Raw genomic sequence first — 27,985 nt, 5'->3', positions numbered from 1 at the left:
AACACAATATAAGATATTCACATTTTTATTCTTCTTTCTTGTGTATAAAATAAAAGTTTTTGATATAGAACATAAAAATAAAAGCCACCATTACTGGACATACTGACTGCTCAACGTAAAGGTCAAAGACATCTAAAACCAAGCCCTGACATCAGACACACTTACACAATCAGTAAAATGGGGAAACCATGGTTTCATACTTATTAGTCCACAGTCAGGGCCCTGATAATTCTTCTATGTGTCCTGGCTATGTGTATATTGTAGAATTGGTGTGTACCGATGACTGTCAAGGTTGGGGGATAATAGCATACTGAATGTCATAACGGTGTCATTTTTGACATGACATACACACTTCACAACTTCGAGCCATACATATTAAAATACTTCCTGGTAATCGGCCTACTACAGGGCCCTGACTTCCTATGTCACATTTGTCACAGTGATTTCCTCTTTTTCTGTAAAATGAAAAGTCTGGAAATGAGCAAAACCTGAAGGCATAGTCCTTATAATTTTACAGAAGCTTGCCATTTCGTTACAAATTGTTTGTAATCACTGTCTATTGTGTACTGCCATCCAATTTACCAATAAAAACTTCTTTGTTTCTTATATAAATTGTTAAAATGGTGTGCCACTAAAGATTTGGTCATAGGGTGAACAAAGCAATGTCTATAGACTTTCAATAGTACCTGAAGTAACTAGAAAAAAAACCCTGAGCCATTTGAACAGTATTTACTTTGAACAATCCTATTGTTTTACTTGAACTTTCCTCTAATTGTTTCACTTGAATATTCTACTTAATTCATTGTTACATTCCTGTTGTCATGCAAACATTCCTATATTTTTCCTTTAACACATTCCTAATGTGTTTTTAAACAGATTCCTACTGTATTACATAAATACTTCTATTGTTTTACTTAAAATATCTTACCTAATTCGAACATTCTACTAATTTCATTGTAAAACATTCCTATTGTAAACAAACATTCTTTGTTACATATGAACATTCCTGTCATTTTCTGAACATTCTGTTTAAAAAATAATAAACAAATAAACTTTCCTGTTGTTTACTTGAATCTTTAGAACTTTACTTGAACATTGCAACTTTCCTGAAACAGAACATACCGGAACTTTTTACTGATATTTACAGGTTTTCTGACATTTGTCTTGTTCGACTTAAAACCATGAGAGCATTTCAAACAAAATGACTCATTTGAAATACAAACATTCATTCCATAGATAACTGTGCTTTATTTTCAGACTTTTATCATCATGTACTCATCTCATAAAAGTGATCAATACTCTGCAATTTAATACCTAGGCCTTTGAACATGTTCTCAATCTTATTCTAATTTCACAAAGCAAATCACAAACTGAAACTGGAGTCTGACAAACAGTCCACCAAATGCATTACGAAATCATCAAAAAACAGTTGGTGAAACAATTTAATTCAAACGAGTAGCCAGATTGTGTTGTTTGCAGAAATTATATAAGACTGAAATAGTCTGACCTTTGTGAATCACTGCTTGTGAAATGAACATGATTTGTTGAAGAAATGTAATTGCAGTGGTCTTTGTTTACAGTATTAACAATATCTGTTATTGCCACTGTCATGGAACTTGTGTATCAGATTAATACTCATGTATTCACCAACAATAGAAACTGTGACAAACTATGAGTAGTTGGTGAAATGCTGTGTCCATCGTCATTTAGACCACATTACAGCCTTTGAGACTGATATGGATTTATTGGTTTGCTTGTTTGTATGTTTAACACCACACTTGGCAATATTCCATATATGGTGATGGTCTGTAAATATTCGGATCTGGACCTGCAGATATTAGATATAGACTTTTGTCAAACCCACAATCATGGGTTATGTGCTAATAAATTAAGAATTAGTCTCTGAGTCAAATCCTGAAGTATTGGATGCTAACACAACTAAGGGACACAACTCTGCAGAGTTATAAGATAAGACGAGTATAGGGATGGCAAGAAGTTGTCATCCATATACTCGTCTTATTATATTCATCAACTTTTAAGTGCCTCTAAGGAATCTCTGCAGAGTGACTTTGCTTGCTATCGACAAATATGCCATCATTATTCCCAGAAAATTTGATAAATACAGAGAAGGAACAATGTATGTCTGAACAGATTTTCTGAATGTATTTCTGGATCTAGCAGTGTTTAGTTCGGACACCTGTCTCCCATTCGCCCCCATTAAGCAGCAGTCAGTAAGCTGAACAGGAGGATGTTGCCACAGCTGTAGCACAATGGCATGTCATTCCATTCACAACACAATATGTTGTACTTCACAACCCCAATAATTAGACAAATTGTATGAAGTTGTATAGTTACAAATTCATTTTGTTGATTACCTACTGTTCTTTATTTTTTTGTGTGTGTTTTTATCACATGGGAATCCTGAAACCTGCATTTAAATATTTATGAAAGTTCAATCTAATGACCATGTGGCAATGACAATTAGCATAAGGTATTAAAAAACACAGAAGCCAGGTGAGGTTTAAGGTTGCTTGTTTCATGATCGTGAAACAGAAACAAGACTTACTTCCCTTTCTTTTTCGTTCTCAACTCGGTTAATTTTTTGTGATTGGCTGACAGTTAATTTTGCACAAGGTACATTACACATTATTTCTCATTGTTAATATACTCATAAGTTATCTCTGAGAGATTCCATACTTATAGCTACTATGGTAAATGTTGGTTTTATCTGAAAACAAACTATCGTAAGGAGTAATTCTTAGATACTCTTTGTATAGTCTGATTCTATGTATGATCTGGTTCTAAAGAAAGATTCAGTAAAATTTTCAAAGACTATTCTCACACAGAATTCTACTTGATTTGTTCAGTTTGGTCACCATGACAACAGTGATGAAATTTTCAACAGAAGCTGATTCAGTTATGATTCCATAGAACAAGCCACACCATAACCCTTAACCTTTGCTATGACCCAGTTCAAAGTTCACCCCATGACCAAAATATCACAAATTCAAAATTTACTAAAACTGATTTAAAATCAGCTTCAATGAGTGCAACAACACAGAAGAATTAAACAAAAAATTGACAGACATAATGCATGTGTGTTGTAATGACATCCGATCTATAAGGTAGCTTTAGTGTAAAACAAATATATCAAATGACACTTGACCCCAGACATTAATTTCAATTAATTTTTCGTCGATCACAAAATAATTGAAATCACCTTAACATGGTGCAAGTGACAAACCAGGGAACTGATTCCAAATCCACCTTATCTAAAACATTTGCATGTGTTGTCATGCAGATGTAAAATACCAATTATGAATTAATTTGAATAATATCTGGAAATTAACAACTTTACATTGACATTTCATTCTTATATCAAAGTAAGAACATTAACTTTTATGTATTATAGAAAAACTATTCTACATTATTTCGATAAAAACCCACCAAAATACAAATAATAATTATAATAAATCTTAAAAAGTTAAACATAATTTTACATGAAATGTCAAGGGAATATTATATCAAACACATTAACCTTGAATTACACTTGCTTGATATATGTAGCTTCTATTTTGCATTTTCAGTTTGGCCATCCTGTCCAAGAATACTATAAAAAAGAAAATGAAATTGGTGAATCATGTTTGAAACAAATATTTCACCAATTAACGAAGGTTTCTTAAATGCAAGACATAAAGATGCATGGATTTATCCCAAAATCCGATGCTGAATATCAATATTCTGTAGAGGTAATACACAACGACAGTCTGTCAGTGAACACAGGCACGTACAGTAATAAGAACATCTATTTTAATAAAATCAAAGTTCAACTTACTTTTAATAACCAACAAAGTTTGATGATATTTGACCCAAGAAATCACTTTGTTTGATAAATATTTTAGGAATATGTAAAATTTACATTCGTTTTGTTCTGAACAATATATATTACAATTTTGCATGAAGAATTTTTACAAAATTACTGAATAAAATGTACATACTATTGACATAATTTTGTAGCACACTTGTGATTTACACCCAGAATTGTTTCAAGGCTTTGACATAAAATCATCAGCAGATTAAACACAACAAATAAAAAACCGAATATTCACAAATACAATGAACCCATAAAATCACACAGAGACAAAACAAAATTCATGAAAAAACTAAACGTGAAATCAGATCGTATGCATTAAAATATGACTAAAACAAAACCATTAAATTTCAAACATGCTTTGAGCAGCCAGCAGACAGGAAGTGATGTCATGAGGCAGAAAATGACATCATAAATCCTATAAAAATCACATCCTTCACAGGAAGTGACAACATCCCGAAAAGGAAGTGACCTCATTTCAGAACAGGTACATCCTGAGAACCCAAATTTGGTTCACTCACGAATAGAAAATCTTAAAGTCACATTTGTAAGTAGCACTGTATCAACAGGTTGCTCTGAAAGCAAATATGGTCCACCAGCACTGTGATATCTGTTCACATCACGAACATATTGATATCATAGAAATTGTTGATACCCTTCAGCACCTGTGAAAACAACATCAATCCAAATCCTCATTGCCTCTGGTGTTGGCGCCACGAGGTAATATGTCCTATCGTAAGTTTTCACACAAAATGTCAGTTTAGGGTTTGGACTTTTCACAGTCCGGAGATGATCGACGTAAACTTCCTCAATTGCTTGAAAATATATCCCTCCTCGCGCTTTGGTCTCGCCTTTGTCCACATAGTACAACAACGACCGCTTCACTCGATCAAACACGAACCATCGTTTATGCCACGTTTTGAACTTGTTCCCCATCTTGTGTAGGAAACCACGGCAACTAGTAGGGGTGACATTCACCTGGGGACAAGAGTCGATGTTGTGACCCGCTGTCTCAATGTGTTGTCGGAGATCAAAATCCTTGTTTCTGATTGGTAGATACCGTGTCAGTGGCCGTGCCTAGGAAAGACAGCATAAATATTAATACAATGCAAATGTTTCAGTGCAAAGAAAAAAATGGTTTGCAAAAAGGTTTTCAATAAACATGATTGAATAACTGCTATTATCACCAAGATCTGTACCTGAAGCGGCTATACTCAGGCTTGCCCATGCTCACCTTGGCAAGTCTCTCACAAGTTGTGGTGACTCCCCCTGAGGGGTATTTCATTAGACACCTGTTGCATCTATTTCAACAAGGACCTGTATGATCTGTTTCTACAAGCACCTGTGATATGTACTTCAACAAGCACCTGTAGAGTGTAATTCAACAAGCACCTGTATGACCTATTTCAACAAAAATCTGTATGATCTATTTCTACAAGCACATATTGCATGTACCTTAACTAACACCCAATGCATGTATTTCAACAAACACCTGTAGGGTGTATTTCAACAAGCACCTGCAGGATGTATGCCTACACACCTGCTGTATCTGCTTTTCCCTCATCTTGACCTGTTGCTGTACCAGTTCCTCCCGGAGCAGTGTCTCCTCCTGCAGTTTCCTCTCTAGTACTTCTCTCTTCTGTCTTTCCTCGTGGAGAGCCATCATCTCAGCTTCACGAAGATGTACCTGAAACAGTTGGCCTACTGTAGAAAACACACAAACACTCTATGTTGTTGGTTGATGCTGCACGCAACAGCATTCCAGCTATATGACTGTCTCTACTCAACAGTATTGCAGCTGTATGACTGTCGCTACTCTACTCTACAGTATAGCAGCTGTATGACTGTCTCTACTCTACAGTATAGCAGCTATATGACTGTCTCTACTCTACAGTATAGCAGCTGTATGACTGTCTCTACTCTACAGTATAGCAGCTGCATGACTGTCTCTACTCAACAGTATTGCAGCTATATGACTGTCTCTACTCTACAGTATAGCAGCTGCATGACTCTCTACTCTACAGTATAGCAGCTATATGACTGTCTCTACTCTACAGTATAGCAGCTATATGACTGTCTCTACTCTACAATATAGCAGCTATATGACTGTCTCTACTCAACAGTATTCCATTTGTAAATAGTCAAGTCTGGACCAGACAATCGAGTGATCAACAGCATGAGCATTGATCTACACAAGTAGAATATGATGACATGTGTCAAACGAGTCAGTAAGTCTGACCACCTGATCTAGTTAGTTGCTTCTTACAACAAGAATGGGTTACTGAAGATTCCTAACATTGTGAGGTAACACTGTGAAGTAGCTATTGGACAGTAGCTGGATGAATCTGCAATGATCTCAGCTGGGTTTGGCATAGGGAGAATTCCTTCCTTCATGAAGGAATTCCAAATATCATCAAATATAGTCAAAGGTGTCTGGAGATATGATTCCAGCAGGTTTTTGTCGCCTCTTATGACAAGCCCTGGATGCAGAAGACTAGTCCTAACCCAGATCTTCAGTTGATATTTATAATACAATATGCTGTTGGAGTTCCACATCCAATGACAGAGGGAAAATCAAAGCATCTTTGACCAGGTGAGCTGGATATTGGCACTATATAAATGTTTGAATAACAATGATAATCTTCACTGGTTGTTGTAATGTGAAATTACCCCAAACCCATGATGATGATGACAGAGAATTCAGGAAGAGTAATCTCACCTGTTCTTCCACCAGATGGAGCTTGTCTGCCTGTGCCTGTGCAAGGAGCAGCTCCAGTTCCGCAAGTTTCTCCAGTTGACCCTCTCCACTGCTTAAACTGAAACCGAAAAACAACACTCAATATAGCTCAAACCACAGCAACAAACATAACTTCCACTGACAAGTTATCTATTATATTAATTCTACAATTATGGGCGGGGAGGTAGCCCAGTGGTTAAGCAATCATTTGTAATGCCAAAGACCTGGGTTTGATTCCTCGCATGGGTAAAATGTGTTCATCTGGAGTCCCCCGCTGTGATATTGCCAAGATCATAGTAAATCCCAACTGACCAATGCCCTATATCAAGAAGTTCAAACTTCCTCTGGTATAGGTTCTGAATCTGACTGGAGTTTTATATTTTAAATTGAAATATTTGTTTCTATGAAAAACTAAATATTTTTAGAGACAAGTGTCAATTAACGGATTGCTCCAAGTATTTTTCACTCAACCAATGGATAAAAAAGAATTTGAAGAAGAGCAATAAAATCCTTTGCAGTTGCTCACAATCGGACAAACCATGAATTCATACCCACAAAAAGTGTTCTACTAGAGGCCATTCTTTTGGACAGTGACTTATTCAAGGAAGCATCTTCTGAAAATACTTTCCAAAAAAGGTGACGATGTGAAAAACATCCTATAAATTTTCTTAACAGGCATTTAGAAAATGGTATGATGAAGGGGAACAGACAACTTCTTTATTGGAGTTTATCGATGTTGGTCCTAGCATCAATTGTTAGGATCATACCAAAACAAAACATCCACTGCAATAAAGAAATTGTCTATCCATAAAAAGGTTCCTCTTCATCCCAAAAAGCTGAAAAAGAATAGTAAAAAATGACCAAATGCCATTCTTCAGGAAGAAATGAAAATGATGAGCTACCCAGTGAAGACCTTCATCACCAACACAATACACAACAAGTGTTTGCCACTAACATGGCAATGTCCCCTGCTGCTAAAGAAGAATGAAATATTTATAACATATTCATTCCTCTTTACTTTTTAATCACACACAAGATGCGTGAAATGACTGGGGTCTGGATAGTCAACCAATGTAGGCTGTCAACAAAATTGAGGACACTGGTTGCTATGTTTTATGGAATATTGCGTGAACATAAGCTCTAAAAGTGTTGTGGTCATATTGAAAATAAGATCAAGGTCACCCAAATTGGCTAATGTTTGCACAATCCCCTAATGTAGACTCACCAAATGTAGGCTGTCACCAAATTTCAAGACATCAAATAATATAGTTCATGAGATATGTTAGAGAATGTGAAAGTGATCAAAGTATCATAGTAACCTTGAAAATAAGGTCAAGGTCACAAAAAAAGACTGGTTTCTGCGTAATCCCCCAATGTCATCAAATTTGAAGATACTGAGTTCATGAGATATCGTGTTAACAAGAATCAAATGTATGGACGGACAGACACTGCTGAAAACACAGTCCCCAGTTCCGCGCTGCAGCAAGGGGCAAATATCCTATCCATGGTTAACAACACTGTTGAGCTACAGGACCAAAATTCATGCTAGCCTGCTGATCCAGGACTAGCAAAACATTTCATAGAGCAAGAGGAAATCTTAACTTGTGGGTTCTTTTTCAGTGTACAGGGTTGTGTACACTGTACAATATTGACTCCAATATTTTTACACCCAGTCACAGGTGGGTTCGAACCTGACAACACAAGCTCACTAGCCTGGTTCCTGTGTCAGCTTGCCCACTACACCCCAGCATGAACTGCGTGGGACGTATTCAAATCCTGTATTCCACTGCATGTCCAGAATAGAGTGCTAGGACTGTATAGAGCCCACCCTAATGAAACAATCCCCACTGTATGACCTGCATGGGTTCCTGGAGGCTTATTCAACCCCGAGGATGTGACTTACAATCACCCTCGCACAAACACAGCTTTCTACAAAACTCCCCAGTTCTAACCCGGAATGGGACCCAGTACACCATGGTGCTACCAGAGATGAAGTGATTTATCTGATGCGGCAGTACCATATGTACCGGAGTCCTGATCGGTATCATCAGTGTGTCCTGCATATATTGTGTCAGTATGACCTATCTCATGTTCCTGTAATGGCATTGACAATTGACTTTAACGGAAGCTGACATTCTATACTAATCAATATATATTATTGCAGATCTATAATGTCTCTTACGCTGTGTGAACAGGCTTGAATAGTGATGAGACAAATCATATCACATAGACACTCCCTGTATTAGTAACTGTTTGCTCTACACTGAGGAAAGGCAACAAGTTTTTTTTTATTTTTGTCATATTTCTTTAAATCTGAGCAAATATGCCATGTAAATTGGGACACTGTCTGTGGGTTTTGGATAGTTTCTTGCGCTGAACACATGGGTTTGACTCCCCACATGGGTGCTAAGTGTTAAACACATATCTGGTGTTCCCTGCATATTGCTGGAATATTGCTAAAATTGGTATACAACAAAACTGACTTACTTCATCATCATCATCATACTATTAATCTGTCCTTTCTTGACAAGAACAAGAACAAAAAGAACAACAACAGTCCTGCTTCTCCCACTCACCCTGGTATAGACATAGGTTTGCCACAGAACCAGCAATGCTCTAACTGGAAGCTGGCCGCGATGGCCTGCCGTGACACAAGTGTCTGCAGAGTGCCGTTCACCGACTTACATACTCCATTCATCTTCCCAATGTGTACTCCAGTACGGCGCTCCATATTGAACATACTGGTCAAACTGCAGCTACTGTCTGTAGTATGACAGATTCTAAAAAACACCCACCATCATGACACATCCTTTAAGCTGAGAACATCATATTAATGTACTGAGGTGCCGTGGATGTTCTCAGCTACATATACTCCATTGTGTGTAGTCTTTATGTGTATCCATCCTCGTCTAAGCTACATATAGGTCAGGGAAATCTATAGATCTGTTATGTATCACTGTTCATCAATAGGAAGTCTATTGTCACGAATGGCAGATACTTGATGCTGTCACGTTTCTTTCAGTCACAGAAAATCTCCAACAATGCACTGCTTTCTTTGTTTACTTCTTCACATACCACCGTGTTGTCTACATGAAAGACGTAGCCTTCATCTGGGCAAAGAGACGTAATCTGACATTCCAGACAATTGATGGAATATCTCTGGATTAGTTTCTAACTGTAAGCAAGTATTACTGTTGACAGGGCAACAGTTATTCTTGGAGAAGTATTTAATATATCTCCCTGATATACTGCTATCAAAACAGTGTTGATTTCACATCAATCACTCATGTAACCAATCTGTCTTGGATGACTGACAGTGTTATTCCTCGTATAGTGAACAGTGTCAATTCCTGGTATAGTTAGCAAAGTGGTATTCCTGTTATAGCCACAGTGTTATTCCTGGTATACTCACGGTCTTAATTCTTAGTATAGTTAACATAGTGTTATTCCTGGTATAGTCAACAAAGTGGTATTCCTGGTATAGTCACAGTGTTATTCCTGGTATACTCAGTCTTAATGCTTAGTATAGTCAACACTGTGTTATTCCTGGTATAGTGAACAGTGTTATTCCTGGTATAGTGAACAATGTTATTCCTGGTATAGTCAACAAAGTGGTATTTCTGGTATAGTCACAGTGTTATTCCTGGTATACTCACAGTCTTAATTCTTAGTATAGTTAACACAGTGTTATTCCTGGTATAGTGAACAGTGTTACTCCTGGTATAGTCAACACAGTGTTACTCCTGGTATAGTCACAGTGTTATTCCTGGTATACTCACAGTCTTAATTCTTAGTATAGTCAACACAGTGTTATTCCTGGTATAATCGACACAGTGTTATTCCTGGTATACTCAGATTGTTCTTCCTGGTACACTCACAATGCCATTACCGGTATGTTATAGTCAACACAGTGTCATTCCTGGTATAGTCAACACAGTGTTAACGCCCTGAATTTAGTCACAATGTGATATTCCTTGGAAATGTCAACAATTCCTGGTAAACTTCCAGAGTTCTGGGGGTAATTTCCGATCATGAAAGAGCAAAGATCAGCTTCAAATGTTGCAAACAAAGTCCACCAGTAGTGTCTTCACAACAGTTTCAAATCAGTGTTCAAAGTTTCGAATATAAACAAAATAAAAAATGTAAAACAAATCCCTAAATTTACTTTAGTCACCATGTGCACTGTACTGTTGTAGCCTGTCATGTGATCACAACGTCTCACACCTATTGTCCTTGAAATATGATCCTGAAGCAGTACCAGGAGACTCACTCCAGAACAATGCATAAAATGTCCGAGACTGTTGGCAGTTTTTAACAAAGTTGAAATCTTGACGTCATGAACTCCCTGGCAAAGTTTACCATATTCACGCTTCACAGCGATGGCGAAACAACTGCAGTCTTATGCATGATTGATACATCCAAAATGTCGGATTGATTAAAGGTAATTAATGGTAATTATTAATTAATGTAACAAGAGCTAACACTTCCTCACGTAATTGTCTGAATAAGTCCACAAACAAAACGATCAACTCCAAATTGTCTCCACCAATTTACAACACTTAACTGTAAATGTCAACATATCATTGTTGATTAGCATTGCCAATCTCCTGTACTACAGCCCTGCTGAAAATAAATTATGGATTCAATCTTGTATTTAACCTCCATCCACGCAGAATTGGTAATGATGGTTGCAAACAGTCTTTTTTTCTGCACATAGCATACATAACAATCCTCAGTGGAAGTGTTCTCTTCGATAGTATACAGCCTCTTCAATGTCATAGCTTTCCTCAATAGTCAACAGCCACTTCAATGCAAGTATTTTCAACAGCCATTTCCATGTAAGAATTTTCCTTACTAGTCAACAGTCACTTCACTGTAAGTGTCCCTCCTGCTAATGAACGGCCACGTTAATGAAAGTATTTTCAACAGCCACTTCAATGACAGCAATTTCCTCACGAGTAAACAGCCACTTCACTGACAGTAATTTCCTCACTAGTCATAAGACATTTCAATGAAAGTATTCTTCTTGCTTGTGAACACCTGCTTTCATGACAATGTTTTCATAGCTGGTGAACAAGTCATTTCAGTGACAATGTTTTCATTGCTAATGATCAGAAACTTCAATGACCATTAAATACAAAGAAAGCCTCCATGCATGACTTTCTCAAGACATATATTTTAACCATCAAGATCTTTTGCATAAAATGGTGAAACAACCTCCTTAGCACCCTTGAAGTGCGACATGATTTTCATCATCTTGTTTCGACGTGGCCTTTCCACCAAATTCATTTCAATTCAATCTTAAATCCCTCAATTCCTCTCGAAACACAGGCAGCACTGTAGTTGATGGCACTATTGTAGGATGAGAGAAAATCTGAATCAAGTGGCTGAAAAGATTTTTCTATCAAGATCTGGAGACGTCCATCATCAAAATCCCGAAGCAGTGGCTCAGAGAGGCTGTACCCAAACTCATTACAAGCTAAACACATTCACAGTAGGTTACTCTGCCAAACCTAAACCAGATCCATCGTATCACATTCTGTCTGATTCAAGAAATAATTGAACTAAACTAGACAGGACAATTCCATAATTGTCCATCGTTCACTGGCTGAAGCATCAGTCTTCACAAATCATCATGTATTGATAATTATTAGATTTACATCAGTCATCTCAACCATGAAATCCTCTATCATGAAAAATTCTTTCTTTCATAAACCATGACCAATATCCTCGTAGTCTAGTTAGTTCACATCAAAGAGCAGATCATTATAAGCTTGATAAATCCATATCTGAGGAGTTATATATCCAAAAGCCTCCAACACTGCCCATGGAATATAGCATCTCATTTAGCCAAGCTAGTCCATTTATACAACATGTGTCAGTAGCATTGGACTATCACATTCAAAGCGATAGTGTTATCACTATCGTGTCTTCAAACCGGAACCCTACTCCAGATAAACAGGAACATTCCAAAATATGACCCCCATCTGTGAATCTCTTCCAACCACCTTGTCTCCCCTCCGAGACTTGATTCTTTCCAAGTGAACAGACGCCAAAGCACACACTGAAAACAACTGTCAGTTTGAAAAAGCATTTGATGAGAATCCATCAGTCGATTTCAAAGAGGTATCTTGGCAATAACGTCTGTCTCTATATCACAGTGGTAGCTTTATGGCTTTCCTTGAAATGAATCCTTTTGTTGGAAATGTTGCTGAAGCAGACGCCAGTTTTTGACAAATTATTAATCACTTAGAAACTCTACTTTACTTACCAAATGGCATCAATTTGCTTGCTCATATCAACTTTGTACTTGAAATTATAAACTGGGGAATAATACTCAACACGCTTGTATTCTTAGAGAGCTATTTTCAGACTCGTTCTCCATACTGGCGCATTAAGGAAGTTATCCCAAAAAAAGTGGTTACATGGAACTTCACCATCTCCATCAAAATCTATTTTATCCTCAGGATATTTACTTTTTACATCATAGTAAATCCCTGTTCATTCTGAAATGTCACACATTTGTGAGCAGGTCATTTTGTTGAGAGAAAACAATCCTAATTATAAGAACTAACAGCTAATTTCATTCCTGGTTTCAAATTCTGGATGTAATTTTCTGATAACCTCAGGATATATGGCTCTGATGCACACAGGTTATTCTGAATCTCATCTCGATATTTCTAGAAATACAAATTAGAACCATCACAACATATATTTCATGCTAGACACCTGTCCTGGTCCACAACCACAAACCTTCCAGACTGTGATAGTTTGTCATGAAATATTGATGGCCATTGTCCATTATTCAGAAAATGTGTCCGGTGAGCCTAAATGTCATCTGCACTAAGCTGATTATGGAATAAACCGAATATTCTGAATTTCAATATAACCTGTCTGAAACATGGGTACTCAATACTGTGCCATCTTCAGACACAGAAGTTCAGATCCTGATGATTCTGGACACATTAATGACATTTTTTTCACTGTTTGAACTGGTATTTCAGAATGAATCCTGATCAGTAGATAATCCTCTTTGGGAGGAAAACACAATGCTTCCCCAACAACTAAAGTCAAGTATTAATGATAATCATACACTGCATTGTAATTCTCATCCTGCAAATGCACACTGTCACAAAACTTCCACTGAGAGGTTTTACAAATTATCTGTGAGTTCATGAAAAATTAACCTTCAACAAGACACAAGGAACATATCAATTAAAGTCATCCTCAGCACCAGAGCTTGTTATTGATCTTGGCAACTTCATCCTCGATTCATCCCCTATAAAATGTGTGTTAGTATACAGAGAAGCGTGTCGTTTAGAAACTTCGTCCAGGATGAAGACAACGTCAAATCCAAGTGTCAGGCAAGTAATTACATCTGCTCCATCAGCCTGTAAACGACAACACTTTGGAAAATTAGAAAAATCAGCAGTTTGGCGATGTCACGTCACTGTCCTCATTACCACCAAGCATTGGTGCACACTCTCTATGAGGTCTATCTATGACCATCTGTTGGCAGGCTCTTTCTCCCTGATAACGCCTCTTCATGGAAGGACAGCCTGTTCAGTAGTATGTGATTGCCATAGTAACACTGCATACAGACATCTGGTATCATGTAAGATTTGCTGAGAACATAAATTTTCACATGACTCTTATTGATTTGATTCACTCATAAATGTCTTCGAGTCATGTTAACTTTTAACAATGAGTTTACACTGAGACAACTGATTCCTAACTTCACCAACAGCAGCTGATCCAAAGAATCAGAATAAATATCTCACAGCTTGAGGACAGCACTAAGGTGAATGATTTCATTTCCTGCCTTGAAACAACGTAAATCTCACTTGGGGAGATGAGTTTGGCTTATCTATTCCGTAATTAGCACAGTTTCGCCGCAGAATCACACTCTCCCTCCCTTTCCCTCCGATGTCGAAACATCAATTACATCTTCACACACTACCTCTCGGCTCCCGATCAATTTGCCGGTAACAAAAGCCCTTGAGTTGTTTTCACGTGTGGTTTAAATCTGTTAATGGCCATCAATGAGCCTCGAGAACCATTATGCCTTGAGGTAACAGATTGAATGCCTTATTCAAGGACTTGGGTCCACTGTGGACGTCATTGCTAGTGAGTTATTATCACTTATTGATAAGTGTTCTATGACCATGCACTTCGAAGCATCTTTTCTCTATGGTGCTAACTGTCTTGTTAAAAAACTGTCATTTTTGCCTGCAATGGATGCATCATGGGATATCCGAGGAGACAGGTCACATGGAAAATTGTTGATGAATAAGTCACAGATTAAACATTTGGATTCCAATTTAGACTGGGTAAATCATTGATGCTGATAAAAATAATTTGCTGTAAATTATGTCTAATTGAAACTGAGAATTGATTACTCTAGTCTGTGAAGAATTCCATTTGCAAAATGATTTGAAATTTGTTCCATTTCATTTTATGCATTATCTGTCATTACATAAATCAAGGATACAAGTGAGTGAGTGAGTGAGTGAGTGAGTTTTACACTATACTTTTAATAATATTCCAGCAATATCTTAGTAGGGGACACAGGACATGGACTTTACATATCGTGCCCATGTCGGAGTGAGTGAATGGGTGTCTTAGGGAAAAAATGAATGTGTGCATCTCAGACTGAATGAGCATCTGAGTGAGTGAAGTGAGTGACAGTCTCTGTAATTTGGTTGGCATGTCATGATGCCCTTATGGCATGGATCATTCTTCGTAACATCCACCAATAAATTCTAATTGGAGCTCAGCTGCTTCAAGACCCAAAATAAAGCTCATATCTAACAAAAAACATCTCAACTGCAACTTTGTCAGCCATTGTGTCCACTTGCAAGGTTGCAACTAAAGAAGTGCTGCATCTTGCAAGTTAGAGTGGATTGCAACTGAAGGCTCCTCAAACAACAACAGTGCAGTCTATTACAGATAAACAAGGGTCCATCTTAAGGCAGTTCTCAAAAGGCATCTTACACCACCCTAGTCTACCTGCTAAAGATGAAACATGAAATATGATGTGATTTAAATGATTTCATGCAGCAGAGAAACATGATTTCCTCCCAACAGAACTGGGAACATGCGAGCAGTATGACCAGGAGACTTTTATTTCAAGACCAGGTAACTCAGTCCCCACAACACATAATGACTTGATCCAAGTTAATGATCCCTGCCTTTGGCACAATTCAAATATTTTAACACCAACATGAAAATGTATCTCTATTACCAAAGCTATTTCTTCAATCAGCCCTCACCAAATAAAAACAACAAATTGTTCCATGAAATTTGATATAACAGTCATTTCTTTTTAAAATTTCATTACTGACAAAAAATAATGTCAGACTGATCAAAGACTTCAAACTTGTTGCCACTGGCAGGCAGTTCTCAAAAACAGTTAATGTTACATTGGAAATTGGGATAAAGAAAAATCATTTTCTTAAATCCAAAATTATCTTAATAATGTAGCATGAGACTATTCATTGCAGCAATAAACCAAAGCATTAACAACTTATCTATTTATTGATCACATCATTTGTGAAATTAAGTTATTACTAAACATTCTAAAATTAGTCATAAAATAAACAGGTAAATATATAAATTCAATTGAAGAATTTTTACTTCCATTTGTGTCAGCCTCAGGACTGAATATCAGCCTTCAGGCAGTGCTAATAAATCCTTACAATGTACTGAATGATTCATTCCTGATGACAATCAGCAGTCAATAGCTAGATCACAGATCAAATCAAAATGGCTTTGTGAACACAAATAAAGGAATTCCAGAGTTAGAATGTTGTCAGAATTGATCGGTGTACATCTGTGAATCACATAACTTTGAACAACTTCATAATTTCAGCCAGTAATACAACAAAGTTTCCCTATGGTACAGAAAGTTGATGAGAATATCTTGCTAAAAAAATGCAAAAAATTGGTTAAATGATCAAATACTAAGACAAAACCAGTCAAACCTGGTTTGGGTATGATAACCGTGTCTGTGCCAAGTGAACAGGTGCCTTTGTACTTGTAAAGCAATTTTATTGCCATGGTGATTGTATCTCCCAAACCTTAACATAGACTTATGACTGTCATAGCGCTAAGTTATGGTGTTCCGATTAATTGATTTCATCAATGATTGATCAGTAGAAAACAGTAATCTAGGAATCAATCATAATTTCTCTGATCAATAGTGATTGGTTAATATGTATCTACATATCTGTATAATGTAAACCAGTAAGCATTTACACTGTTTTCAATGTGAATTTCACTCATTTAATGCTCATGTCACGGCATGTGTAGCCATAAGAGGGTAAGATTCTTTATGGATAACAACTTCTTTATTGCATATGATGCGACGTTTCGGTATGGATCCTTATACCGTTGTCAAGCGAGAGTTGCATGACAACGGTATAAGGATCCATACCGAAACGTCGTATCATATGCAATAAAGAAGTTGTTATCCATAAAGAGTTGCATGACAACGGTATAAGGATCCATACCGAAACGTCGCATCATATGGAATAAAGAAGTTGTTATCCATAAAGAATCTTACCCTCTTATCACTTACCAGCTTCTAATAATGCCAATCAAACAAATCATGTGTAGCCATCTCGGGTCATGTAAGTTAGTATCTTGTAATTAAGGCAATCATATAAGAAGATAACAAGGAGCTTCTTGACAGTTCTCATGCGACTGCAAGTGACAGGTAACAGACCCATTAGGGTCTCATATTGTAACGCCTTGATGTTAAACACTAACTTCATGATCGATCACTAATCTATTATCAATTGTTTTGATAATCCAATGATTGATCAGGAAAATTCAACCAATTTCAAACACTAGCACTAAGCTGATCATATCTCCCAAACCCTAACACAGACCTGTGACTGCCACAGTGCTAAGGTGAATGTAGCTCCTTTACTTAACATGAACTTACAGCTGTCTTAGGGCTAAATGTAACTCCCATACCTTAACAAACTTACAACTGTCTTAGACCTGTGAAGGTCCCAGGGTAGACTAGGCCTTCAGCAACCCATGCTTGCCATAAAAGCGACTATGCTAGTCATAAGAGAGGTCTAATGGGATCGGGTGGTCAGGTTCACTGTCTTGGTTGACACATGTCATGGGTTCCCAGTTGTGCAGATTGATGTTCATGTTGTTGCTCACTGGATTGTCTGGTCCAGACTCGATTATTTACAGACTGCTGCCATATAGCTGGAATATTGCTGAGTATGCCGCAAAACTTAACTCACTCACTCACTACAACTGTCTTGCAGCTAAAGTGAGTAAACTCTCGAATCTAAACATAAACTTATCACTACCTTCGTGCTAAGGTGATTGTGACTCCAATAGAACTATGACTATTGTAGTGCTAAGAGCGTAACTTCCATAACTTCACACAGATTACTGTTTTAGTGTTTCTATTCATTTGACAATCAAAATGTCAAAAATGGATGTGAGATTCCCCTGCGGCTTGGCGGAAGTTTCCCATTCCTTGAACTAATTAGCTAATGCATGCCAATGTCCATCAAATAACTACAGAGCCAGACATGAAGCTGCCAACTTCAGGACCCACCCATTCATCTAGTGGGCATTTTGTCCTTCCAAGGTTCACCGTTTCCATGAAAACTTTCCAGACATTAATCACATAGAAAACAGTCCTGTACCAAAAGGTTTGACAGTCAGACAGATCCTGGTTTCACCTGACAATCACATCTACCAAAAAAAGTTCCAAAAGTCATCAAATGACATTTCCAGTTATATACTGCTTATTCTTTGATGATTTTCCACAACATATTAGCAGGAACCAATCACTGAGACAAGACTGATTACTATGGCACTGACAGTACACTTCCAGGCGCCTACTGCTCCATGGCAACCGTGGAAGTCCCTCTCTTGTCTCTGTTCACATGGCGCCACCATCACCTGTCTTGTAAGTCTGAGAACCATAACAAAGTCGGCATGCCTACAACATAATTTCCGGCTACTGACAAGGCAGACTGACATTTCATGATGGAGTCTTGGAACAAAAACCTGGAACTATCAGTTTGCATGTTGACAAACTTATCAACAGCCTGCTGAACCTAAATCCATCATTTTCCATCAAAGCTTCTTTTGTTGGTATGTGAGTTAAAACAGATATTTGGGTCTAAAGCGCAAACACTGAGAATGTATGTTTCATTTCATAAGGAGCTTTCACATTGACAGTTAACTTTATAACAATTTGATCTTTATGGATTTAGTGCCATAAAAATCTTCAGTATAATTATCTCTTTAGAAACATACTTATGGTTTTTAATATATTTCCTTTAAAAAATTTAGACTCCCTTAAAACATGTACTATAAGTTTTGTGTATCTGTATGTTTACATAGAAGATGAATCTCTCCAGTAAATTGGGGGAGATAACTGCCAACCTTATGCAGATGCACGATGATCCTGCATCAAATTGCTGAGAAGCATGTGCATATATCATGCATATGGTCAGCTGTGTTTTCATATAAAGTTTTAAGAATTCACGAATTTTCAGTGATTTATATCTTTTAGTGAAGTCATGACAGTAATCTTATGCTACAAGTTTGTTTTTCAGGCCATCAGTTTAAGTACCATTAAACATATAGAATATTTTCCAAACTTAAGTCTAGAACACTCTTGCCAGTAACAAAAGTAGCTTACATTACAATATGTACACTCGCGAGTCTGAACTTTTGAGAGGACGATTATGATGCGTCATCTTCATTAAATACAAAAAAATGATTAACAAGCTCCTACATATTAAGACACTGAATATGGATATCAATGTGTAATTTGAAGATTTCTTCTGGAATAAACATTGTAAATAGAATACACTGTAATGGTCAATTCCAGCTGTTAGAAACAAATGGTGACACAAAGCCCTGGGCTCTTCATCCTCGCCTAGTTAATACTCCCTGAAGAGTCAAAGAGATGGTCTCAAGTAGTTGGTCCATCTGAACTGTGCCCTGACTACCTCCATAAGTGACAGGAAACATTATCACAGCATGACAGGTGATTATCTGGTTCTCAAGGAGTCACAGCCATAGCACTAAGGGCAGTCCTTCATGTGATAGAACAAATAGCTGATGTGGTAATTTGACAGAGTGGATTTTCACAACAATGGATTGCAATGATGGATGGATAGATGGATAGATGGCAAGTGAGGAAGGAAGAAATAGAGAGAAAGAGCAGGATAGAAAGAGAGACAGACTGAGTGAGAAAAAGATAGAGGAGAGGATAAAGGAAACAGGAGTTATGGAGAAAGGATGGGCTGTGGGGTAGAAAGAGCTGGGTGGTCGTTTGACTGACTGAATGAGTGTGTGTAATCTTATACCTACTAGTGTCACATATTTATAAAAAGCTAACAACCTTGACATTGTACATTATCTTACCTAACATGTAAATGTCATTTTCTGATTGGCTGATTGCTCTTCTATTATTTTCAACATACCCCTTTACAGGCGACTCATATGATACTTCATGATAGTACTTCTTTATCTTGAATAATACTGAATCATGCATGAAGCACGGAAATTACTGATGTTTTGCAAATGCAAAGCCATGGAAGGGAGATAATTCTAAATCCTTTTTTCTTGTGTCCTTTTTCTTTGCACTGTATTCTAATAAATAAATTTGGACAAAATGTCCAAATGCAGTCCTTGTAAATATTAAGAAGGGGAGTTACATTGACTTTTCTTCCTTCTCGCTCAGAGAACATAAATAAACATCAAGGATACATCACCCCATGCACCCCCAAGCCCCCCCCCCCCCCCCCCCCCCCCCCCCCTTGAACTACTTATAATATCAGAATTATAACTACATCCTGTCCAGTCCAGACAATTTAGTGATCGATATAGTGAGCAACAATCTAAAATGACACACAAACCACCAACATGACAACCCAGTTCACCAGAGCACTGAGGATCAATTCAGACCCAGAATGCACAAAGAAACCAATGCCTACAGTCACCATCCAGCATCTTTCAACACTCAGTGATATCACAACGAAAGCTGCAATATTTAAACACCAAACAGGGTGTGCATTACACTGCTAGTGTGGCCATTGTATGCCAGTCAATGTATAGCCCAGCAATTGTTTCATGGATCAATCATGTGCGGCAAGTCAAATCAAGGAAATTATCGTCACAATGGCTGACTGAGTCTGACGACAAGAGACACATTGTTTCCAGCCAAACAAATCAATCAGTCTTGACGCCTAAAACTGTGGACATAACACCAACAGATCAATCTCGTTCGTAGGCGCCTTTAGCGGGAAGCCTGGTGAGGAGTATTTCAAAGGTTTACAATCCAAACACATGGAGTTGACCACTGTGTATCGATACTTGACGCAAAAGTAGGGAAGACTGCAAAAGATAACTTTTGGCATCCCGGAAACCTTTTGTTCGCAAAGGTAAAATATTGTGATATGAGCAAGTGCGTTGTTTCTGGTAAATACATGTTGTATGGAACTATTTTGAAATCCATACCATTCATTGAAATACTCACTGGCAGTCGTCCAAATAAAAAAATGATCCATTGTGTTCATAAATGCACTGACTGTTCAATGAAGGCCAACAAAACATTCTTGAGATTTTATCATATGGAGTTAAAGTTTCACTAATGCATACAACAGAAAAATCCTGTATATCGTTCTTGGTCACTGTTAATGCATAGGTGTTCTTAAGATTTTTTGGAAGCGTTTTATTCATCTGAACATGATAACATTTATAGTCGAATCCTGATGAGTCGAATGCTGGCATCTCGAATACCATGCTTAATTTGAAGTACCTCTCGGTCCCGACCAGTTTTTCTACCATCATAGACATACCTATGTCTCGATTAGATCGACAAGTCGAATTTATTACTTGGTGCCCATCATTTTGACTTTACGTGATTTGACTGCATTTCTAATGCTGAACTGAATGTGATAACTCTTATTCTAGAAAATGATCTATTGCGAGCAAGTAACTGAATACAGATAGGAGGTCACCTATCATGCCTATGTCCTGGGTTCAATTCCCCATATGAGTACAATGTGTGGACAAAACTTTTGGTGTCCCCCACATGATATTGCTGGGATACTGTTAAAAGCATCATAAAAACTAAACTCACTGACTGAATATCTATTAATATGTCTATCAATGAATGTGTAAAAAATAAATGACCATCCTACCAAAGTTATATGATCTGACTTGCGAACACTGACCTCAAGATGTACCACCACTTAAGTTGATGACACTTCTTCCATCTTTCCCAAGTCATACCATAATGACTTGCGAACACCTACTTCAAAATGAACCACCAAGCAGGTTGGTGATGCACTTCTCACATTCTTCCCTCAAGTCAAACAGAGCTCCAATATCAACCTACATTTCATGAACCACGGTGAACTGCATTGCAAACAAATTACTTTCAGAATCATCATCGAAATTACATCAGGGACCTGTATTGATTTAGAATAAAGTGCAGACGGAAAACATCAACTTTAATTAAGAACGAACAAAGACACATTAGTCCCAGTTAAAAGTCGTTCCCTGTACATCAGTATTAGAATGTGCTGTCATTGCAGGTACGACAAGCCCTGTCCAAGTGCTTGATTAGAATAGGATGGACTGGATCACACATAGTAGAGAGCTGACATGCAATTCAAAGATCACATTGTCTGCATGTATGCTTGCTTCAAACATGATTATTGATCAAATTTGTTCCAAGCTAGATGCTGTGCAATCTCTGGTTTTTGTATGCAAGTTGATCAATGCCACATTCAGAATATTTCAGCTATGAGATGGAACATATGCTATATTAGCAATTAAAGATTCTTGTTCTTTTGTTAGGTAGAGTCCCATGTGTAGAGTCCCATACAGGATTCGAACCCTCACTCTCAGTGCGTGAGAGAGTATGTAGAGACACCTACCCCAAAGTGTAGCAAATAGTAGTTTCAAGGATTAAAATTAGTACTGGGATCATAGAATTAGTAGCAAGCTAAATACACAAAATCTTGATGAATTCTGAGTATAATAATGAAATTAGACAAGAGTGAAGCTTTAATTTCACAATTTCACACACCTCCAACAGCAGATTTCCAAGTTATATTACCTCCTCACCATCATCATCAGCTTCACCATCATCCACACACCTGTCACTTCATTGTCATCCTCATCACCACAACCATTACTGTCATCATCAGCTTCACCATCATCAACACACCTCCCACTTCATTGTCATCCTCCTCACCACAACCATTACTGTCATCATCAGCTTCACCATCATCCACACACCTCCCACTTCATTGTCATCCTCATCACCACAACCATTACTGTCATCATCAGCTTCACCATCATCCACACACCTCCCACTTCATTGTCATCCTCATCACCACAACCATTACTGTCATCATCAGCTTCACCATCATCCACACACCTCCCACTTCATTGTCATCCTCATCACCACAACCATTACTGTCATCATCAGCTTCACCATCATCAACACACCTCCCACTTCATTGTCATCCTCCTCACCACAACCATTACTGTCATCATCAGCTTCACCATCATCCACACACCTCCCACTTCATTGTCATCCTCATCACCACAACCATTACTGTCATCATCAGCTTCACCATCATCCACACACCTCCCACTTCATTGTCATCCTCCTCACCACAACCATTACTGTCATCATCAGCTTCACCATCATCCACACACCTCCCACTTCATTGTCATCCTCATTACCACAACCATTACTGTCATCTTCAGCTTCACCATCATCCACACACCTCCCACTTCATTGTCATCCTCATCACCACAACCATTACTGTCATCTTCAGCTTCACCATCATCCACACACCTCCCACTTCATTGTCATCCTCCTCACCACAACCATTACTGTCATCATCAGCTTCACCATCATCCACACACCTCCCACTTCATTGTCATCCTCATCACCACAACCATTACTGTCATCTTCAGCTTCACCATCATCCACACACCTCCCACTTCATTGTCATCCTCCTCACCACAACCATTACTGTCATCATCAGCTTCACCATCATCCACACACCTCCCACTTCATTGTCATCCTCATCACCACAACCATTACTGTCATCATCAGCTTCACCATCATCCACACACCTCCCACTTCATTGTCATCCTCATCACCACAACCATTACTGTCATCATCAGCTTCACCATCATCCACACACCTCCCACTTCATTGTCATCCTCCTCACCACAACCATTACTGTCATCATCAGCTTCACCATCATCCACACACCTCCCACTTCATTGTCATCCTCCTCACCACAACCATTACTGTCATCATCAGCTTCACCATCATCCACACACCTCCCACTTCATTGTCAGCCTCATCACCACAACCATTACTGTCATCATCAGCTTCACCATCATCCACACACCTCCCACTTCATTGTCATCCTCCTCACCACAACCATTACTGTCATCATCAGCTTCACCATCATCCACACACCTCCCACTTCATTGTCATCCTCATCACCACAACCATTACTGTCATCATCAGCTTCACCATCATCCACACACCTCCCACTTCATTGTCATCCTCATCACCACAATCATTACCGTCATCATCATCATCATGACACACCATCCTCCTCCTACACACCACCTCCACATCCTCATCACCACCAGCACATCATCAATATCATCATTATCATCACCAATATTTACAAACAAATACAGCTTTCAAAACCACCATTTACATAAATCATTTACCAGGACAAAACAGATCCTTGAAATTCAAGATACCTTTATTTGAAAGAGAGCACCTTTGGGAAAGTGAATACTGAATTCATAGAATCCAACCTCCTAAATTCAGTCCAGTCTGGCCACATATACCCCAGCATCATATTTTGACACCAAAACAAACAGCTGATCAATAATAACTTTATGGTTCCCTAGTCTGTCTGACTTCACTCAACCTCATCACATCACATCATGTAATGTGACAGTAAGATTCATGTCTGTCGATGCAAAAATAATTGAATCTTGAAATCAAAAGGAGCTCATGTTTCATGATCAACATCACGACATCTCAACAGTCAGCATGACACAGCTGTGTACAAACGTCTTCTTTATAATGGAGAATTGACATTTCAATCATTTGAAAGGTCGCAATGTTGGCACAAAGATATAAAAGTCATTAAATGTAATTAAAAGATTTTCCTGGCAATACTTGCACTTCCCATGTAAATCTAACTAAAGACTCAACTTGCCTCCAGCATAAATGATCATTACGAATGCAATGGAGCTCGTCACAAAATGAGTGATTTTAGTTTTTACACAACTTTTAGAATATTCCAACAATATCACAGCAGAGGAGACCAGAAATGGGTTTAACATAATTGAACCTGGGTCTTCAACACGACAAGCAAACACTTCAACTACTTGGCTAACCAAGCACCTCTCTACCCATTGTGACTACAATGATGTGACTACCATCTAATCCATATTTATCACACTGTAACTACCATATAATACACAATCAGAAAGTAAATATATGCTTACTTTTCAAACCAAAAACTGTCACATCTTCTGAAGATCAGGCTATAAATAAACAAAACAATCTGAAGAACCCAAAAGGATATTTGCATTTCCTAGATACCATGTCACCAAGTGGAGCTTGGTGGTAGTGCTGAAGCTTCTGGCAGAAATGTGTATACAATGAAAACCAGTGTTCACAAGGGGAAAACTTTTGCATTCCGAAAACGCATAGCCCCCAGTATCTGGTGTCAGAAAACAGTGAGATCTCTTGAGGAGGGCCAGGGTGCCATGTTAAAATTGAAAAATAAAACGTCATTTACTTGTAATTCAGAGCATACTGTCATCATTCGCAAGTCAAATTAGCTGAGATAAACTATATTTTACTTTGTTGTTTCCTTGGGGAAAATGATGTTTTTTTTGTTACTTGTTCCCTTTGCCAGTTAGGAAATATTGTACATTTATTTGTGTGTAACACGCAGGGTTTTTCATTAACACCAACACTGGAGAAAGTAACAACCCACGAACATGAGCCTTTAGGAGGCTGGAGGCTAAACTACCAGGATGGGCTGAGTGACCTCCAGATCCTGCAAGATAAATGCCCACTGCTGGCTATACTCAGCAAGTAAGGGAGTCTCAACAAATGGGGCACATTAAAATGATATCAAGGTCACAGTAATTAAGTCATGGTGAAAGGGGCCTTAAGGTCACAACGTTCAAAACAATTATACTCATTACATATTTGCATGTGTTACCACTAGTCAAAATTTCCACAACACTTTAAGGTAATAGTAAGTTAAGCCTAGTTTTCCGTCACACTAAGCATCATTTAAGCTTTATGGCAGCAGTCTGTAATAAATAGACTCTCCATAAATGATTTAAGTATTTGTAATAGATAACAGTACATATTATGCTCCAGAGTTAAGGTTTTAAAGGTCAAGGTTACCACACAATATCATGACGGGGAATCGTATCGAGGTTCAGATTTTGGCGTCACATTATCAGCCATGGCAGCTACAGTCCACCTTGACGTGACTGGGACAATATTTGATGACAAAGTTGAAGTTAATCAACACTCAGTTGCCGAGATCAAAAGACCTGTTCGGAATATGAGACAATATTTTGCAATTAACGTCTAAATGATTGATCAATGCTTGCCTCTTGTGGTGCACTGATCTCTAAATGATAGGACAGTGGTTTTCCTTCATATCAATATTAAGTGATTAACAGAAAAAATGGGTACCGATGGTATTGATTTGAGATCAACTAGCCGATATGCAAACTGAAACAAGCTTTGATCTCGTAAAGGGACTAAGTAGTCTTTAGCATAATCAACTCCCACACAAACAACCTCATCACTTCCTATTCTCACATTAACGTCATAACCTACGTTCACATGTCCCACTGTGTTGCTTGTCCATGTATCACTGTCACTTCCAGACATGACTTCAGGAAATATTACTTTCATTCCCAGACATCACTATAGGAAACAACACTCTCTTTAGCAGACAACACTCCTGTTCTCTCATTCCCAGGCATCACTCTCATTCTCTCATTCCCATACATCACCCTCATTCCAAGACATCACTATGTGAAACTTCACTCTCATTACCAGACACCTTTAGAGGAAACATCCCTCTCATTCCCAGACATAATTAGGGGAAACATCACTCTCATTCTCCGACATCACACTCATTCCCACACATCACTACGGGAGACAGCACTCTGTTCCAGACATCACTGTCACTTCTAGACATAACTGTGAAACATCACCATCATTCCCACCAGACATCACTCTCCTGTCCCTGTCTAAAATGAATTTAATTTGTCACAATGTCACCTAACCTTTCCAAAAATTGAGAAAGAACGATAATCCACAAGGTGTCTCTCAAAATGAACAAAACATCTCAGGAAAATGAGGGCACCCTGAATGAGACCTTTGTGTATCGTGAAACAGGACCCCAAGATATGATGCTGACATATATATATCTAAAAGGATATTTCCTTTGAAATTTGTACTAAAACATCTCCAAGAAAATACAATCATATTTTTCCTCACATACAGGAAATAGTCAGAGGCAGAAGACACAACCCTGTCTCACACCTGCATTGATAATATTACAAACGAGGACAGGGGGTTTTAAATATTGCATAACTTCAAACATATTTCTTCACCTGGTTGAATGAAATTAGAAGTTGTTACAAACCTGTCAATGTTGTACGCTACACATGAAGTACGGCTTGACAGGGAACACAAAGATTTAGCAAGTCAGTGGAGCACTCTGTCTCATCATGGCGTGAAAGCTTCAAGGAGTGGTGCCCACTTGTCACACAAAATACCATGAATAACTTAACTCAAAACTAACTTGAAACTGCATATTTAAAAACCTTTTAGACAAACTCACATTCAGACAGGGCTGTGACAGGGCTGTTGGTTGTGGACAGATTTGTTACCTGCCTGCTTGATTGACCAAAATGAGGTCAAAGGCTAGCCCTGGGGTGATAGTGAAACAATGTGTGACACTGGTCACAGACAATCTGTGCTGACGTATAAGTGTCTAGCTGCATCCAACAGTCATAACGCACAGGTAGACAGGCAGGTCTCACAATTCGACAGGTAAATCTCTCAGCAGGATAGGACAAATGTAAATCTTACAGATAGACAGGTGAATCACACAAATAAACAGGAAAAGCTGATAAAGACTGGATATACGATTACAATCAAGACGGAAATAACACAGATAACATATTGGGATTTGTTTTTTATATTTTCTTACCAAGAGCATAAAGAAGACAGCGCATTTAATTAAAACCTAATTTTTTCTGTTTTCAAGATGTTT

The 27,985-nt window shown here is 38.1% G+C and overlaps 1 protein-coding gene across 7 annotated transcripts in view; it reads right to left on the bottom strand.

Moving 5' to 3' along the window:
- Positions 1-11: 11 nt before the first annotated feature.
- Positions 12-27,985, bottom strand: part of LOC137291251 (pleckstrin homology-like domain family B member 3) — a 150,163-nt gene continuing 122,189 nt past the window's right edge. For all 7 annotated transcript variants that reach the window (XM_067822555.1, XM_067822576.1, XM_067822569.1 and 4 more), the window contains 3 exons: positions 6,591-6,687; positions 5,412-5,558; positions 12-4,948 (listed from right to left, as the gene is read on the bottom strand). In XM_067822555.1, the coding sequence (XP_067678656.1) occupies positions 4,508-4,948; positions 5,412-5,558; positions 6,591-6,687 (685 nt within the window). In that variant the 3' untranslated portion in view covers positions 12-4,507. The remainder of the gene's footprint in view (positions 4,949-5,411; positions 5,559-6,590; positions 6,688-27,985) is intronic.

Source organism: Haliotis asinina, chromosome 1 (genome assembly GCF_037392515.1).
Source record: "Haliotis asinina isolate JCU_RB_2024 chromosome 1, JCU_Hal_asi_v2, whole genome shotgun sequence".
NCBI classification, from domain to species: domain Eukaryota; kingdom Metazoa; phylum Mollusca; class Gastropoda; order Lepetellida; family Haliotidae; genus Haliotis; species Haliotis asinina.
The sequence above is the reverse complement of the archived record's forward strand: the minus strand, read 5'-3'. Positions and strand labels throughout refer to the sequence as shown.